This window comes from Octopus sinensis, linkage group LG26 (assembly GCF_006345805.1).
Source record: "Octopus sinensis linkage group LG26, ASM634580v1, whole genome shotgun sequence".
In the NCBI taxonomy this organism is placed as follows: Eukaryota; Metazoa; Mollusca; class Cephalopoda; order Octopoda; family Octopodidae; genus Octopus; species Octopus sinensis.
In genome coordinates, this window is record NC_043022.1 from 23,216,025 (window position 1) to 23,236,024 (window position 20,000).

At 37.6% G+C, this 20,000-nt stretch overlaps 1 protein-coding gene across 6 annotated transcripts in view; it reads right to left on the bottom strand.

Annotated features, from left to right (window-relative positions):
- The window catches only part of LOC115224740 (protein retinal degeneration B), a 143,799-nt gene that overhangs the window by 100,446 nt on the left and 23,353 nt on the right, over positions 1 to 20,000 (bottom strand). For all 6 annotated transcript variants that reach the window (XM_036513577.1, XM_036513576.1, XM_036513578.1 and 3 more), the window contains exon 2: positions 8,633 to 8,847. In XM_036513577.1, coding sequence (XP_036369470.1) covers positions 8,633 to 8,710 — 78 coding nt within the window. In that variant the 5' untranslated portion in view covers positions 8,711 to 8,847. The remainder of the gene's footprint in view (positions 1 to 8,632; positions 8,848 to 20,000) is intronic.

Sequence of the window (20,000 nt, forward strand, 5' to 3'; positions counted from 1 at the left end):
ACACACACACACACACATCCGAGTTTGTATGATGTTGTATGGAAGAATATATTAATCAATAAAATTCCAACTATGTCTGATTTTCATGTTTTATTATTTGCAATTTTTGCAATTTTACAACATTGAAATAAATTAGTACTTTGAAAGTACTAGTTTATTTCAATATCATAAAATTGTAAAAACTGCAAGTAAATAAAACATGAAAATCAGACTTAGTTGGAATTTTATTGATTAATATATATATAAATATATATGTGTGTGTGTGTGTGTGTGTGTGTGTGTGTGTGTATATCACTGTCACAGTGATCGACCAGGCTATCAGATGTTGCTACACATCGCTGGTCACAATGCGCTTCGCATTGTTTTAGCCTTCAAATGACGCCACCCCGCTGGCTAAGCGAGCAGGCCAACAGAAGAACGAGTGAGAGAAAGTTGTGGCGAAAGAGTACAGCAGGGATCACCACTATCCCCTGCCAGAGCATTGTGGAGCTTTAGGTGTTTTTGCTCAATAAACACTCACAACGCCTGGTCTGGGAATCGAAACCGCAATCCTACGACCACGAGTCCGCTGCCCTAACCACTGGGCCATTGCGCCTCCGTATGTGTGTGTGTGTGTGTGTATATATATATATATATATATATATATATATACAAGGGAGGTGCTGAAAAGTTCTCGGCTGTGGGTAAAAAAAAAAACAGGAGGACCAGTTAATTATTATCTTATTCAACATATTCCTCTCTAAGATTCACACACTTATTAAAGTGATCCTTCAGTTGTCCTAAACCCTGTTCAAGAACTCTGAAGGTTGGGCCTCCAGTCAGGCCTTTCATGATACCCTTAAAGCCAGGAACTTTTCAGCACCTCCTCATAGTGATAGTAACATAACTATATCAAAATAGGGGTGGCTGTAGTTATAGCATAGTAGCTATAGTAAGGTAGGCAGGTATGCAATAGTATAGTAGCTAGAGTGAAATAGATATAATTATAGAGGTAATATAGCAGTTAGAATAAAGCAGTGTTGGTATTTTAGTCATAGTATAGTGGATATAGAGATGTTATAGGGATGGTATAGTGCACAGTGTAAAATAGATGTTGTTGTAGAGATAGTATAGGATCTATAGTGAGGCAGAGTTGATTACAGTGCTAATATAATATCAATAGTAAGGTAGGGGTAGTTTTAGTGACAACATTACTAGTATAAATACAAGTATAAATAGGAATGTATGTACTGATAGTACAGAAACTATAGTATTGAAGTGATAGTACAGAAGTTATAGTATTGTAGTGGTAGTACAGAAGCTATAGTATTATAGGGATAGTACAGAAGCTATAGTATTATAGTGATAGTACAGAAGCTATAGTATTGTAGTGATAGTACAGAAGCTATAGTATTATAGTGATAGTACAGAAGCTATAGTATTGTAGTGATAGTACAGAAGCTATAGTATTGTAGTGATAGTACAGAAGCTATAGTATTATAGTGATAGTACAGAAGCTATAGTATTATAGTGATAGTACAGAAGCTATAGTATTGTAGTGATAGTACAGAAGCTATAGTATTGTAGTGATAGTACAGAAGCTATAGTATTGTAATGATAGTACAGAAGCTATAGTATTATAGTGATAGTACAGAAGCTATAGTATTGTAGTGATAGTACAGAAGCTATAGTATTGTAGTAATAGAGTTGTAGTAAAAATATAGTAGAGTAAGGTGTAGTGATAGTATAGTAGCTATAATAAAATGGGGGGGGGGGTATAGTAATAATATAATAGTTATTGCAAGTAGGGGTCTGCAGTAATAGTAGCTATAGTAAAGCAGCAGTTGTATAGTAATAGTACAGAAGCTAGTGTAAGTTAGTACTGATATTTTAGTCATACTGAGGGAGACCCACGAAGACATGGGATGAAGTACTGAAGGGCGATCTCAGGACACTGGACCTTATGGAAGAGATAACAAAGGACCAAGATATCTGGCACGTTGCTGTACTCAAGAAGACCTGTCCTCCCCAGCATTAGTGTTTATGCTGCTCCCTTTTCTGAAGAGGATTGTCCTGTAAGAGCCCAGTGCTGACACCACGAAAAAGCACCTGTGCTGGCGCCACATGGAAAGCACCCACACCAGCACCATGTAATGGTTCCTAAGCTAAATCGACCCCAGGACTTAATCTTAGTAAGCCTAGTACTTATTCTATCGGTCTCTATTGCCGAACCACTAAGTTACAGGGACGTAAACACACCGCCATCGGTTGTCAAGCGATGTTGGGGGACAAACACAGACACACAAACATACACACACACACATACACACACACACACACACAAATATATATATACATATATACGATGGGCTTCTTTCAGTTTCCGTCTACCAAATCCACTCACAAGGCTTTGGTTGGCTCAAGGCTATAGTAGAAGATACTTGCCCAAGGTGCCATGCAGTGGGAATGAACCCAGAACCATGTGGTTGGTAAGCAAGCTACTTACCACACAGCCACTCCTGTGCCTTACTGTTAATTTTGTTTTATTTTGAAAAATAAAAATTTATTTTATGGTTTGTTATTGTTTATATTTTGAATTATATATATATGGAGGCACAAAAATCTATTGGCCCCAAGGGGATGAAAGGCGAATTTGAACTCAGAACATTAAGACAGATGAAATTCCACTAAGCATTTTTGTCCAACATGCTAACATTTTTACCAATGCTCAACTGGTACTTATTTTATCCGCCCCAAAAGGTTGAAGGACAAAATCAACCTCAGGGAAATTTGAACTCAGAATGAAAATATGGATGAAATACCGCTAAGCATAATGCCCGGCATGCTAACAATTCTGTCAGCTTACCGCCTTAAAAGAAATTAAAATATTAATTCCATAGGCCAGCATTTTTTTTATAGCACTGAGACACTTGTGTATGTGTATGTGTGTATTTGAGTATGTGTATGTATATGTGGAGTATGGAAGTTGTACTACATTAGTTTCTTTGTACCAAGCAACCCTGCCCTTCACATTGGTATTTGTCATGCCTTGTGTATGAGTTGTATATAAACAGTGTCATATTTCAAGTTGTCATAAAATTGTTATAACTGCCCTTTATCATAATGAGTGATGGAATGTAAACTCCCACAAAAAAACGGAAATAGGATGCACAACCTTTCAAGATAGAATAACCACAAAATCCTAAATTTAAGGATTGGCTTCAACAAAATATATACAATGGAACTAGCTACTGTAAATACTGCAACAATACTCTGAGAAATACAAATAAATCCATGCTAATGAAACTTGTGCCAAACATAAGAGATTCTTTGATATGGCTAAATCTAGTATTGATATCTATATATATAAAGCTGAAGTTGTCTGTGTGTGTGTGTGTGTGGCAGGTTTGGTAGCCTTCAACTAACACTATCTCCACCGAGACCCTGTGGCACAAGTTGACCAAAATTGAGAGTATGAAAGAAGAAGGTTTGCTCCTCATTCTGTAGAAGAAAAAATTCAAATCAGACCATGTTAAGACCAAAAATTATTTACATCAAAAAGGTGCTTTTTTTCCGATTTTTTGACTGCTGTGTCACCATTTTTTGGTGTATTTCAACCAGAAAATGTTCACTTAAAGAGAATAACAAGCTACATAATGCAAAATTTTTACTTTTCAAAAATTCCAATTCTAAAGGGTAAAAAAGAAAACAAACCCAAGCAATGCCAGGCTATACTACTAGTTACTGAAATAATGCTGTAAAAAGGAGTCAACAGAAAGTGAACAAACAGTAAAAAATGAATTGCTTATTGCTAGGTATTTTGCTGAACATAACATTTTCTTTACAAATGTTGATCACTCCCTGGTGGTATGTAAGAGAGTGTTTCTGGACAGTAAGATTAATGAAAAATTATCAATGAAAAGAACTAAACTTTTTTATGTCATTATAGATGAAATAGCCTTTTGTGAAAAAATAGTGATAATGAATGTCCATAACATACATAGGTTACAAAAGTATTTTCTAGTAATTGATGGAAGTACTGACATTTCAGTTACCCAAATATTGGCTTCAGCTGTGAAATACTTTGATTTGAATAAACATGATGTCTTGGATGTCTTGTTAGATACTGTATTTGTTGATAATGGAATAGCTCTTGATTTTAACAATGCTTCCAGATCTACCTTGCATGACAGAAATAGTCCTCCAGAAAATATAATTAGATTCACAAGTGATAATTGTTCTGTGAGGGTCACCAAAAGTGGGTTCCAGAAATTATTAAAAGATGATGTATTTTATGTCTGTATTATGGTATGCATCTGTAATTTTTTTTACCCTTTGTATGCTGTCAGTAAATTGCCCTTGTATTTAGAGGTTTTCATAAAATATTTAACATCTTAACTTTTCTTTCAGCAGCAAGAGATAATGGAAGTTCACACCTATTCAAAATATTCAAAATATTTACAATATCAGAACAATTTAACTCAAAAGCTGACAAAGTTGATGGTGCTAGGAAAATTTATAAAGCATTAAGCAATCACAAAATCAGAGACATGTTACTTTTCTTTTGGTGTGTGCAGCAGAAGGACAGTTTACAAACAAAATGTTGAAATATTTTGGGTTTGTTAATTATCAGAAAATAAGTTTAGTAATGAAATAATTACGAAAATCATTAATGATGTTTACATTGTAGGAAAGGCAACAACATATTTAATTAGTGAACCTTTTGATGATGTTATCAATATTAGATTAACAACTGATTACTTGAAATTCCTCATGGAACTATGTATTCAAGTTAGAAAGAGGTTTCCTTTCAGTAACAATGAAATTATTAGTACAAGGAGGTGCTGGAAAGTTTCTAGCTTTAAGGATATTGCGAAAAGCCTGGCTGTAGGCCCAATCTTCTGGGTTCTTTTACAGGGCTTAGGATAACAAAAGGACCACTGTAAATCTGAGAGGGGAATATGTTGAATAAAATCATAATTAACTGATTCTCCTGTATTTTCTTTTACCCAAAGCCAGGAACTTTTCAGCACCCAAACTATTAAACCCAAAGGTAAACTATAATCCCAGTTTATCTCAAAAAACTGTTCATTTCCTGTCTATTGAGCCAGAAAGCATCTTGATCTTGATTTCCAAATGGTGAAGTTACTAGTGTAACAGCAGACGATTTACCCATTTCACAGTAAATATTCTTCAATCATCATCATCGTTTAACGTCCGCTTTCCATGCTAGCATGGATTGGACGATTTTGACTGAGGGCTGGCAAACCAGATGGCTACACCAGGCTCCTGTCTTGATTTGGCAGAGTTTCTATAGCTGGATGCCCTTCCTAATGCCAACCACTCCGAGAGTGTAGTGGGTGCTTTTTACGTGCCACCGGTACGGGGGCCAGTCAGGCGGTACTGGCAACGACCTCGCTCGAATCCTTTTACACATGCCACCAGCACAGGTGCCAGTGAGGCTACTTTGGTAACAATCACACTCAAATGGTGCCCTTTTACATGCCACTGGCACGGAAGCCAGTTGGCTGCTCTGGCAACGATCACGCTCATATGGTGCTCTTTGCACCCTGCTAGCATGGACGCCAGTCATCGAATTTGATTTTGATTTTGCTTTTGATTGATTGATTGATTTCAATATAGGTAGATATTTAAAAGCATGACAGAAAGATTTTGTAGTTCAAAATATGACTTACTAAACAATTTTATGATTATTTTAACAATCTTCACACACTCATCAGCATTTGTTCAAAAAATATTCTCTCTCATAAACTATGTTAACCCTTTGGCATTCAGATTATTTTGTCAATGCTTATTTATTCACACTGCTTTCAATTAACCATGCATTATCTCATAGCTTTGAGATTTTGATGAGGTGATTATTTCTAGAATGACATTGTAGGGCAGGTGTGAGAGGCCAGATCGGTCAGTTTGAACATAAAACAGGTTGAATATTTGGGCCAGATATAACCAGTTTAAATGCTAAAGGGTTAACTCTTTGGCATTTTGATTGTTGTTGTTGTTGTTGGCATCCTTTTTGTCTCGGGAGACAATGGAGTTGTGCATAAAATAATCTAGTCCGGCTTTTACATTTCATGTCCTAATACATTTTACATTTCATGTCCTAATACATTTTACATTTCATGTCCTAATACATTTCCTGCTGTGGCTGTGTAGTCCTATCTTGGACAAACACTCCCTCTGGCAAGTGCCGCAAATGTAGCGAAGACTTTTCCTGGCTGGTTGTAATGTCATAGCTTTGAGTCCAACAACACGATTCTTTTACTCTTTTACTTGTTTCAGTCATTTGACTGTGGCCATGCTGGAGCACCACCTTTAGTCAGGCAAATCGATCCCAGACTTATTCTTTGTAAGCCTAGTACTTATTCCATTGGTCACTTCTGCCGAACCGCTAAGTTATGGGGACGTAAACACACCAGCATTGGTTGTCAAGCGATGTTGGGGGGGGGGGGACAAACACAGACACACAAACACACACATACATATATATATACGACGGGCTTCTTTCAGTTTCCATCTACCAAATCTACTCACAAGGCTTTGGTCAGCCCAAGGTTATAGTAGAAGATACTTGCCCAAGGTGCCACACAGTGGGACTGAACCCCAAACCATGTGGTTCGGTTCGTAAGTAAGCTACTTACCACACAGCCACTCCTGCGCCTTGTCTATTTTTTGAATGACATTATAAGGCAGGTTTAAGGGGCCCAATCTGGCTGGCTTGAAAATAAAGCAAGTAAAATATTTAGGCCAGTTATATCTGGTTTAAATGCTAAAAGGTCAAAAGAAGAAATGCTATTTCCTGCAAACTTGATGCTATAAAAGACAGACTATTTGCAAAGTTTTATTTGTAACTTGAAAAGCTATGGAACGTACTGTGTGGGATCCCAGAAATGACTTAATTATGAACTTATAAGCAGAAGCTATAAGCTAAAAATACCAAAAAAGAATAAAAAGACTGATAATGAATTGTTTGCTTTTTTGTAGAGGAACTGCAGAAAAGGTTGAATAATTGTGTGTGTGTATGTGTGTGTGTGTGTGTGTGTGTGTGTGAGTGTGTGCGTGCATATATATATATAAGTAAATAAAGGAGGTACATGGCTTAGTGGTTAGGATGTTGGACACATGATTGTAAGATTGTGGGTTTGGTTCCAAAATCAGGCAGTGTCCACATGGACAGCTACATGTGACTGGTATACTTCACATGTATCATATGAGATAGCTATACAAAAGCATTGAGATATCTTACATTACTCAGATCACTGACAGTGGCTCATGGGTGGATGTTGTCTACCTTGACTTTGCTAAGGCTTTCAACTCTGTGCCACACAAAAGGCTTATGGTGAAACTCTCTGCAATGGGTGTGGGGGATGACCTTTTTAACTGGTTGAAATCCTTCATCCTCAGCCGAAAGGAGGTAGTCACAGTTCTAGGACAGCACTCTACACCATATGAGATGTCATCGGGTGTACCACAGGGATCTGTCCTTGGTCCCCTCCTGTTTGTGGCATACATTAATGACATAGATGCCAATTTAAAGAATGCCACAGTATTGAAATATGCAGACGACATCAAGCTGTACCTTGAAATCAAGAGGACTGATCCTGATGTCTACAACTCTTTCCTGCAATCAGACCTAGACACAATGCAGCAATGGATCACAGACTGGCAACTGAAACTGGCTGTGGACAAGTGTACCACCATGCATTTTGGGAGAAAAAACCCTGCGTCCACATACTCCCTCCACAGCACTGATATCAAGAAATCCTCTTGCGAGCGTGACCTAGGCATCACTGTCAGCAGTGATTTGCGTTGGACAAAGCATATCTCTAAAATTGTCAAGAAGGCCGAGGGTGTCTTGGCATCACTCAGCAAGACTTTTGTTAGCCGCTCTCCAGCCATCTATTTAAAACTGTATACAGCTATGGTACGACTGCACTTGGAATTCGCATCATCAGTTTGGAATCCCTATCTTGCTCAGAACATTGACCTCCTGGAATCTGTCCAGAGACGTGCAACCAAACGCATACCCTCCATCAGACACCTACCATATTCTGAGCGCCTTGTTTCCCTGGGCATGGATTCACTGAAGCTCCGGCGTCTGGCGACGGACTTGGTAAACACCCACAAGGTTATCAACCACCTCACCAACAACAACACTGAACACCTTTTTGATCTCCATGTGTCTAACACACGTGGACATGCCTACAAAGTCAGAAAACAGCACAGCTCCCATGACTTTCGGAAACATTTTTTCACACTCAGGGTTGCTGAAGCGTGGAATAAACTGCCTGCATCAGTTGTTGACTGCCATGACACTGCATCCTTTAAGGCCCTCATGCTTCCCGAAATCCGTCGAAACTACACCTGATTATATATACACTTTAGATGAGTTGTAGTGCACCTGAGCACTGTACACAATTATTATTATTATTATTATTATTATTAATATATATAGGATAGTTATGTTGAATAGGTATATCAAACATGTATCACATGGACAGCTACATAACACTGAAATATCTTACACGTATCATGTAGGACAGGTATGTAAAAATATAGATACATGTACATGTAATACATGAGCTAGCTCTTCACAAGACTTAGTAATACAATGAAATGAAGCATATCATACCTGTATCATATACAGCTGTGCGATGCGATATTCATCAACCGTAAGAGGTAAGGGGATGCGATATTCTTTTATCAACATGGTTGCCGTAAAATCCAGAAGAGATTCTTTAGAGATGTTTATCAGTGAAACATCAACAGCTGCTATAGGAATAAATTTTGAACCTGGCACCCAGGGTGGTTTTGGGGAATTGATCTAGTGAACATTCTGGTTATATTCTGCAAGAGAAAACAGAAATAATAATAATAATAATGATAATAATAATAATAATAATAATAATAATAATAATAATAATAATAATAATAATTTAATAATAATAATAATAATAATAATAATAATAATAATAATAATAATAATATGCCAACATTATGGAATAACAACAGAAAAAAGATGGTATAGGCACACACCAGAAAAGGTCACAGAAAACAAGAAAGCAACCATACTCTGGGATATGCCGATACACACAGATAGAGAAATTAAGGCCAACAGACCAGATATAGTTGTCAGAGATCATGAAGAAAAAAAATGCTTTCTAATTGATGTATCAATACCGGCAGATGACAACGTGTCTCTAAAAGAAATGGAGAAACTCTCAAAATACAAAGACCTGGAAATAGAGATAACTAGAATGTGGAACCTGAAAACAGAAACAATTCCTAACATAGTAGGTGCATTAGGCATGATAAAAAAATATTCAGACAAATACATAACAAAAACACCAGGACTTACAAACACATATAACATACAGAAAATTGCACTACTAGGCACTGCACACATCCTACACAGAACACTTTCCATACAATAACCATCAGAGCATCACAACAAATCACAGCACATACCCAAGGCACACAGAGCTGCGCTCGGTAGTGAAGTGAAAGCACGCTATAAAAATAAAACTACTGAATAATAATAATAAAGATGGTATAGGCACACACCAGAAAAGGTCAGAGAAAATGAGAAAGCAACCATATTCTGGATTATGTCAATACACACAGAGAAATTAAGGCCAATAGGCCAGATATAGTTGTCAGAGATCATGAAGAAGAAAAATGCTTTCTAATTGGTGTATCAATACCAGCAGATGACAATGTTTCTCTAAAACAAATGGAGAAACTTTCAAAATACAAAGACCTAGAAATAGAGGTAACTCGAATGTGGAATCTAAAAACAGAAACAATTCCTATCATAGTGGGCGCATTAAGGATGATAAAAGAATATTCAGACAAATACATAACAAAAACACCAGGACTTACAAATATATATAACATACAGAAAATTGCACTACTGGGCACTGCACACATTCTACGCAAAACACTTTCAATACAGTAACCATAAGAGCATCACAGCAAACCACAGCACATACCCAAGGCACACAGAGCTGTGCTCGGTAGTGCAGTGAAAGCACATTATAAAAATAAGACTACTGAATAATAATAATAATAATAATAATAATAATAATAATAATAATAATAATAATAGTAATAAAACTAGCTGCACCTGTGAAAACTTCACGGAAAACATAAAAAATGTAAAAGAAGAAAGCAAAGGACCACTGATGAGATCATAGAAGTGTGACGAAAGAACTCTGGCTGAAATACAATTAATATAAAATAAAGCTGAAGCAAATGAACACCAAATATATAGTGTGTGTGTTTTTATAGGCTAAACTGGCAACATGACCATCCCCAAATACAACAATAAAAAATGTAAGCATCTCTAAACTGTGTACTGATGCCATGAGAAATGTTTCTATATTGCGACACTTACAGAATATACAGAGAGGTGGAACCAAGAGAGTGATAGAGAAGGTACAGTTACATGAGGGTGCAGTAACATATTATACAATAAGGGTGGGGTAAAGTGTTAAATGATATCATCATCATCATCGTTTAACGTCCGTTCTCCATGCTAGCATGGGTTGGATGGTTCGACCGGGATCTGGGAAGCCAGAAGGCTGCACCAGGCTCAAGTCTGATCTGGCAGTGTTTCTACAGCTGGATGCCCTTCCTGACACCAATCACTCTGTGAGTGTAGTGGGTGCTTTTTACGTGCCACCGGCACAGGTGCCAGGCGAGGCTGGCTCCAGCCATGATCGGATTGGTGCTTTTCACGTGCCACCAAGGACATTAAAAATTTGATGCAAATAATATATTCTTTCTACTAAAAGCATAAGGCTTGAAATTTGTGGGGAGGGGACCAGTTGATTACATTGACCCCAATGTTTCACTGGTACTTAATTTATTGACCTCGAAAGGATGAAAGGCAAAATCGACCTTGGCAGAATTTGAACTCAGAACGTAGCAGCAGATGAAATACTGCTAAGAATTTCACCTGGCATGCAAATGATTCTGCCAGCTCGCCACCTTTTTGATGCAAATAATATAGATATCATGTACAAGATGAATTGATAAATATACATATATAAATATAAATAAATAAGCTTAGAAAACAGATGTTAAATGATTGTGGTGATGACAATGGTGATGATGATGGTGATGAAATAAGAGCAACCTATCCACAAAGGAATGATAAGCTGGCATCTAGACAAACTCAAAATATTCTAAGACAATGACCATTTGTTACTCCTTCTGATGCAGCCAAACATGCCCTCCCAGTTGGTAGTGGCAAGAAGCATACCACACCCTCAGGGCAGAGTAGTTTCAAATTGAGAAACAGTACTGATGTGGTTTTTCACCAACAGCAGTTCACCATCAGGGTATCTTTTAAATGTTGGTCCCACTTCCTTTCCCACCAATCAGCATCTCATTATCTTCATCACATTTATTAAAACATTCCATTCAGTGCTGGATTAACCATTAAGCAAAATAAGCACGTGCTTAGAGCATTAAGGGAAGTGGAGGGCACCACAGAAATGGTAAATGGTCTGTGGCACAAAAGAAATCACTTTAAACTTGCTAAAATAATATTCAATGTGATTTATATCCTCATCATCATCATCATCGTTTAATGTCTGCTTTCCATGGGTTGGACGATTTTGACTGAGGGCTGGCGAACCAGATGGCTGCGCCAGGCTCCAATCTTGATCTGGCAGAGTTTCTTCAGCTGGATGCCCTTCCTAATTGGAAATATAATTTGAAAATGTTCATTGTGTCATGGTGAAGATCTGATCGGAAACTTTGTAATTAAAAAAAGTAGAAGAAAAACTTATCAAATATAAATAACGTGGATGCATACAAAAATAAACATTACTTTCCATCTTACTGTTAGTTTTGTTTCCTTTTGAAAAATAAAAATTTATTTCATGGTCTATCATTGTTTATATTTTGAATTACATATATACAAGGCCACCAAAATCTTTTAATAGCTTAGGGCTTTTATGGGCCTTAATCCAGTTTTGCTCCCATTAGTTCAACTCATTATTGCTTCACACAATCATAAATCTTTCTTTCCAATGCAATTTACCACCTCTTTCTCGTTTCCATTTCATAAGCAAAAACATCCAATCCCAGATGGGCCACTACTTGAATGGGGGTAAGGAGCTTTTGGCTCCTAACATAAAGACAGGGTGAGTTTTTGGCCGTCCTTAGAATTGTCACTAGTGGTGTTCTAGAAACAGTTTCTGGGATGTTGTTGCTGATCCAACTACACAGTTGTTTTCTCTCTCTCTCTCTCCCTCCCCTCCTCCTTTTCCAGCTCGTCTGGTTTAAAATACCTTGAAGTGGTTCTTACTATCACAAGGCTTTCTAGTCTGTACCTATTCCTTTACCTATTCCTTTACTACCCACAAGGGGACAAACAAGGATAGACAAACGGATTAAGTCGATTACATCAACCCTAGTACGTAACTGGTACTTAATTTATCGACTCCGAAAGGATGAAAGACAAAGTCGACCTTGGAGGAATTTGAACTCAGAACGTAACGGCAGACGAAATACGGCTACGCATTTCGCCCGGCATGCTAATGTTTCTGCCAGCTGGCCGCCTTTTTCAAGGGTGCGAGAAAGAAGTTAAATAAATAGTCTGTACCACCAATCTAATGGCCTTACATTTTGCACTCAATGAAGTACAGCTCCAGAATTTCTTTGTGGTCTCTGGATGTGGTCATCATCAGAACTTGCAGGTCTATACAGACCACTCTCCTACTTTCCCTCACCTGACCACACATTACATATTATTTTATGCTCAGCACTTGTCTGTAGTAATTTGATGTCAGCAAATATAAAGACAAATCAAGAGATAACATGAAAACCAACATCTCCAGATGTGACCTTTGTTTTCTATTGTAATATAATACAACATAAATCTCGGCTTAAATGAAATGACTTATGAAAATGCAACAATATGTGAGCACTGAAATAAATAAATATATATTCCATCACCTTCATCTGACATGAATCATGCAACGAGAGACTGTGAGAGCATAAAATTATCCACCATTATGTCACTATCTTCAGTAAATAATAGTAAAGTTAATTAGGGAAAATCAGAAATTTTATATAAGCTACTATGCTACAAAATGGAACCAGGATAAAAAATGATCAACAATCAAAACACTACATACATACATACATACATACATACATACAATCATCATCATCATCATCCTCATCATCCTCATCCTCATCATCATCATCGTTTAATGTCCGCTTTCCATGCTAGCATGGGTTGGATGATTTGCCTGAGCACTGGCGAACCAGATGGTTGCACCAGGCTCCAACCTGATCTGGCAGAGTTTCTACAGCTGGATGCCCTTCCTAATGCCAACCACTCCGAATGTGTAGTGGGTGCTTTTACGTGCCACCGGCACAAGGGTTAGTCAGGCGGTACTGGCAATGGCCATGCTCAAATGGTGTTTTTCATGTGCCACCTGCACAGGAGCCAGTCCAGCAGCACTGGCAACAACCTCGCTCGAATGTTTTTTCATGTGCCACCGGCACATATATATATATATAGTGAGAATTCACAAAAATACAAAAGATGAAGACAGCAAAACAGATGTATTAATATAACGCTCGGGAAGTGAAAAAGTCTTTAACGTTTCGAGCTTATGCTCTTCCACAGAAAGGAATACAGACAGAAACACGAAGGCAACATAAAGAATGTGTATTGGCTAGCGATCTATCATATACCATCATCATCATCATCATCATCGTTTAGCATCCGTTTTCCATGCTAGCATGGGTTGGACGGTTCAACTGGGGTCTGTGAAGCCGGAAGGCTTCATCAGGCCCAGTCAGATCTGGCAGTGTTTCTACAGCTGGATGCCCTTCCTAACGCCAACCACTCCGTGAGTGTAGTGGGTGCTTTTTACATGCCACCCGCACAGGTGCCAGACAGAGCTGGCAAACGGCCACGAACGGATGGTGCTTTTATGTGCCACCGGCACGGGGGCCAGGTGAGGCTGGCAACGGACACGAACGGATGGTGCTTTTTACGTGCCACCGGCACGAGGCCAGTCGGGGCGGCGCTGGCAACGGTCACGAACGGATGGTTCTCTTACATGCCACCGGCACTGGTAACTCATCTGCAATTTCCATTGATCGATTTCGATTCTGATCCTCACTTGCTTCAACAGGTCTTCACAAGTAGAGTTTTGTGTCCCAAGAAGGGAAGGTATGCATACGTAGGCTGGCTCCATCCCATGTAGAAGGCCACGGGTTATGTTCGACAGAGTGTTCGACATGTTCGACAGAGTGTAAGCATCTTCAGAGAAAAGTTACGCATAAGAGGAATCAGATATGATGTGCAAGAGTAACGACTATGCTGGTATGGTCATGTGATTCATATGGACAAGGACAGCTGTGTAAAGAAATGCCAATTTCTAACTGTGGAGGAAACCTGTGGTAGAGGTAGACCCAGGAAGACATGGGACGAGGTGGTGAAGTATGATCTTTGAACATTGAGCCTCACAGAAGCAATGACTGGTGACTGAGACCGTTGATGATGTACTGTGTTTGAGAGGACCTGTCAAGCCATGTACACCTGTACTGGTGGCATGTAAAGAACATCTTTTGAACATTAGCCCTCACTGAGTCAAAGTGCCTGAGTTCTTTTTGAGTGTTGAGTCTCACGGAGGCAAAGCGGCTGAGTTCCTTTCGAGCATTGGGCCTCACTGAGGCAAAGTGGCTGGGTTCCTTTCGAGTGTTGGGCTTCATGGATGAAATGACTGAGACCATTGGTATTATGTTGCACTTGAGAAGAAGACCCATCAAGCCATGCAAAATTGCAGTCATGGAAGATACCAGTGTCATGCAATATGGCACCCATGCTGGTGGAACATAAATGCATCCCAGTGTTGTGCTGGTGGCACGTAAAAGCACTCATTACACTCTCAGAGTGGTTGGCATTAGGAAGGGCATCCAGCAACAGAAAACCATGCTAAACCAGACTGTAGTTTGTTGCAGCCTTCCAACATGCCAGTCAAACCATCCAACCCATGCCAGCATCAACAACAGACATTAAATGATGATGATAATGAGATATATATATATATATATATATATATATAAAAGGGAGGATGTGTGTGCGTGATTGTAATTTATGCACATCCACAAATTAGCATGCATGTCACTCCAATTTTAGGAGGACATTTGTCAACACCCTATCTGGGTTTTGTCAACTTATTCCCCCCCCCCGAGGCACCCGTGGGTAGCGTAAATATCTATTTTCAGACATAGCTTTTAGCCACAAAAAATATTAGCCTTGGCTTTTTTGATGGCATCTAACAAAAAAAAAATAATAAGATAAAGAAAAGTGGAAGAAGGAGGCAGAGATTTTCACTGGAAAGACAAAGTGAGAGAGGGAGAGAGGGAGACAGAGAGTAAATGACGACGTTCATAAACAGCCTTAGCTTTTTTTGCCAGCGTCTAACAAAAAAAAATAAGATAAAGAAAAGTGGAAGAAGGAGGCAGAGAGTTTCACGGGAAAGACAAAGGGAGAAAGAGAGTAAGTTATGACGTTCATAAAAAATAAAATGTAAAATGTTTTGTTTTTTGTTTTTGAAAGACACTATATTTTATAATCATAGTATATGTACTTTAGTGAAAATCGTGCGAGTGTTAATCTACAAATTTAACATTTTTTCCATTCATTTCTGTTTATGAACATGTATGCCTGCACAAAACTTACAATAGGTATACATACGTATGTGTGTGTATTCGTGTCTGTTGCCCATATATATTTATATTATATTATATATATATAATATGTATAATATAACTAATTTCAACGGATTTCGCCCAAATTTGACATCTATATTACTTAGTTTGGTTTCAAATAAAGAACTTGATTAGCTTAATAATCGTAACTTAATCCTGGGCAAGGCCGGGTTATACTGCTAGTATATATATATATATATATATATATATATATATATATATATATATATATATATATATACAGGTTCCAGTCTGATTTAACTTGGTTTCTATGGCTGGGTGCCCTCCTGAATGCCAACCACCTTACCGTAATTTTATCTAAGTTTCTATCTGGTAAATCAGTACCAGCTATGAAGGCCGGGTCCACTGCAATTTGCATTGCCAATATTGTACAAAAATTTTGACTAACCAATCTTATTGGAGTTATCTGTCTCACTTGTTGATTTTTAAATAGCTCTATACAGAGAGGTTTTGTTTCCTAATTGCTTTGATGATCTGAATTGAACAGTTTTAAAATTCCCTATATTATATTACATATGTGTGTGGCTCTATAAAATTTTCACGGTCACCTCCTCTTCCCCTTCTTCCTCTTTTACTCTTTCATAAACAACCTTCTCTCTCTCTCTCTCTCACCTTTAGTCAGCCGAATTAATTTCTGGTGACACACACACACACTGCCATATCTTCATGCATGACTGACTTTCCTCCCCACAGCAGACCACAACCAACAAGTGCACGCTACCAGCCTAGATACACTTGGTATTTTAGCAATTCTGTTCCAATTACTACTCCGCCTCCACTCTCCATATCACCTTCTCCTCCACAGTCACCTCTACAGAGAACACCACCATAACAACCCTCCCCCCCGTATGTCTAAGCTGATAACAGTTATTACATAATAGCTAGACATGGTAGAAGTAGCAGTCAAATCTTACTCAGATCATACACACAGTAAGATCATTATACAAACAAACTGAGGGTGGCAAGCTGGCAGAATTGTTAGCATACTGGGCAAAATGCTTAGTGGTGTTTTGTCTGTCTTTAGGTCTTGAGATCAAATTCTGCTGAAGTCACTTTTGCCTTTCATTCTTTTGGGGGTTGATAAAATAAGTACCAGCTAAGAACTGGGATCGATTTAATTGACTTAACTTCTCCCTTTAACTTGTTGGCCTTGTGCTAAAAATTTTAAATCAATATATAAACACATAGTAACAACATACACGCATTGAAAAATGTATATACACATATTCACACGCACACAACTCAAACACACACATGTACACACATGCACATGCACACATGCACATGCACACACTTACATGCACATCCATATAGCAATTTGCATGAACACATATTTTCAGAAACAGATGCAAGCCTCTTGACGGTCACTCCAACGGCTAGAAATAGCAGCCAAATCTACTGTAAGGCCACATTGTACAATGAAGTCACAGATATACAAAAGGATATGATGCTCAGACACACACACAATAATATACTATCATACACACTCAAACACAGACAGACACACACACTTATATACACACACTCGCACATGCACACAATTACACACATAGAGACACACAGACACACATGCAAACAAATGCATATACAGATACTCAAAAACATAGACATACACATACATAAACACATATATACACAGATACTCAAACATAGACCTACACATTCGAACAAACACACATAAATGTAGACACATATATACACACATAGACAGACAGACATGCATGTATGTATACAGTCATAGTGACACTGACACACACACACACACATACATATATAGACATATACATATATACACACACACATAGATACTCACAAACACAGACCTACACATTCGAACAAGCACACATAAACGTAGACACATATATACACACATAGACATACATGCATGTACACAGTCATAGAGACATTCACACACACATACACAAATACATAATAGACATATACATATATACAAACATACATTTACACACACATATACATACATGTACACATATATAAATTCATACATATATACATACAGAGACAGGCATACATGCATGTTTCCAATCATTGAGACATTCACACACACATACACACACACACATATATATAGACATATATATACACACATACATTCATACACATATATATAGACATATATATACACACATACATTCATACACACATATACATATATGTTTCCAAACATTGAGACATTCACACACACATACACACACATATATATATATAGACATATATATACACACATACATTCATACACACATATATAGACATATATATACACACATACATTCATACACACATATACATACATGTTTCCAATCATTGAGACATTCACACACACATACACACACACACACACACATATATATATAGACATATATATACACACATACATTCATACACACATATATAGACATATATATACACACATACATTCATACACACATATACATACATGTTTCCAAACATTGAGACATTCACACACACACATACACATATATAGACATATATATACAAACATACATTCATACACACATATACATACATGTACACATACATAACTTCATACATATATACATACATGCATGCATGCCTATATGCATGTATGCATACATACAGACAGACAGGCACAGGTCAGTCCTAGAAAATAGTAAATAACATTTGAGAAAACATTCAGGGAGCTTGTGATGGGAGTGTCGATTTGCCGTGGTGTAATGAGAGAACGAGAGGTGGTGGTGGTGGTGGTGGTGGTAGTGCTGGTGGTGTTGATGGCGGTGGACCTACAATGGGTTGGAATTATCTAAATGGCAACTAAGAAAAATGCAATATGATGAGGGAGAGATTCCAGAGAGACAAAAGATGTTTTTACTTTTGTTCTGGTTTTGTTTTTGTAAATGACAATTGGCCATAAAAACGAAAAAAACAAATAAGTGAAGATAGCTGAGGAAGGTGGATTGGTGGGGGGAGGTGTAACCAATGCAGAGAAATGAACAAAAAGGGAAAAAAACAGGTCAAAACTAAACTCACAGCATCAATGCTGTTCCCTCAAGACAAGATCTCGATGATCAGTATCATTGGTTGACATTTATTTCCTCAGAATGTTCTGAGGTCTCTGGATGGCAATGGAAAATGGTTGAGGGGATGAAGAACGTTTGTAATGAAGAAGAAAGTTTAACCACCACCAAAACCACCACCACCACCACCACCTCTACCACTCCCTCCCAGGAATAAAGCAATTTGAAATGAAGAATGAAATATTAGTGGCAAAAACAACAACAGAACACTGAGAGTGGACACAAGCAGGAGTATATAACATTATTCACCAAGGTCATAAATTATACATGGGACATGATGAGCATATTTTTTTAGTTGATTCAGATTCATTAACAAGTCAAGATAGTTTATCAAAGAGCTGTTAATAAAATTAGATATATCTAGATCAGTGGGTCTCAACCATTTTTTTTATCTGTGTATCCCTTTGATTACTATTTCATTCTGGTGGACCCTCCCATAATCATTCAATGTTTAACCCTTTTGTTACCAACCCAGCTGAAACCAGCTCTGGCTCCGAGTACAAATGTCTTGTTTTCATAAGTTTTGAATTAAAATCTTCCACCAAACCTTAGTCACACTTTATGTTCCTAACACTAGCTTAACGAGAACTAAGTTATTTTACTAAATTCCTTGTTATATTTAAAATAATTGAAAGAAACACAGAGCATCTCAAAATAAATAAAGTAACGAAAGGGTTAAAAACTAGTTTTGTAGACACTTCTTTCAAAATTCCTGTTTTGTTATTCACACATTTAACTTGTGTAGGTTAACCTACGTAAAATGTTACAGAAAGAAACCTAGCATACATCTAAAACAAAAATTTTTCTGGTTCTCAACTATTTTTTATCTATAGACTACTTTGATTACTACTTTTTTCTGGTGGACCCCCCCACAGTCATTTGATGTTTAAATAGTCATTTGATGAACCCTACAGTCATTTGGTGTTTAAAAACTAGTTTTATAGATACTTCTTTCAAAATTCCTGTTTTGTTATTCATCCATTAACTTTTAGTTTGAACAATGTAAAATGTTTGAGAAATGAATTCAGCTGTTTCTTACAATAAGCACATCTAAATCAAATCTTTTCCATGGACCCTTAATAAACAACAGTGGGCCCCCAATTTACTATTTTCCTTGTGTGGACCCCAAACATCTTATATGGGCTTCCAGGGCTC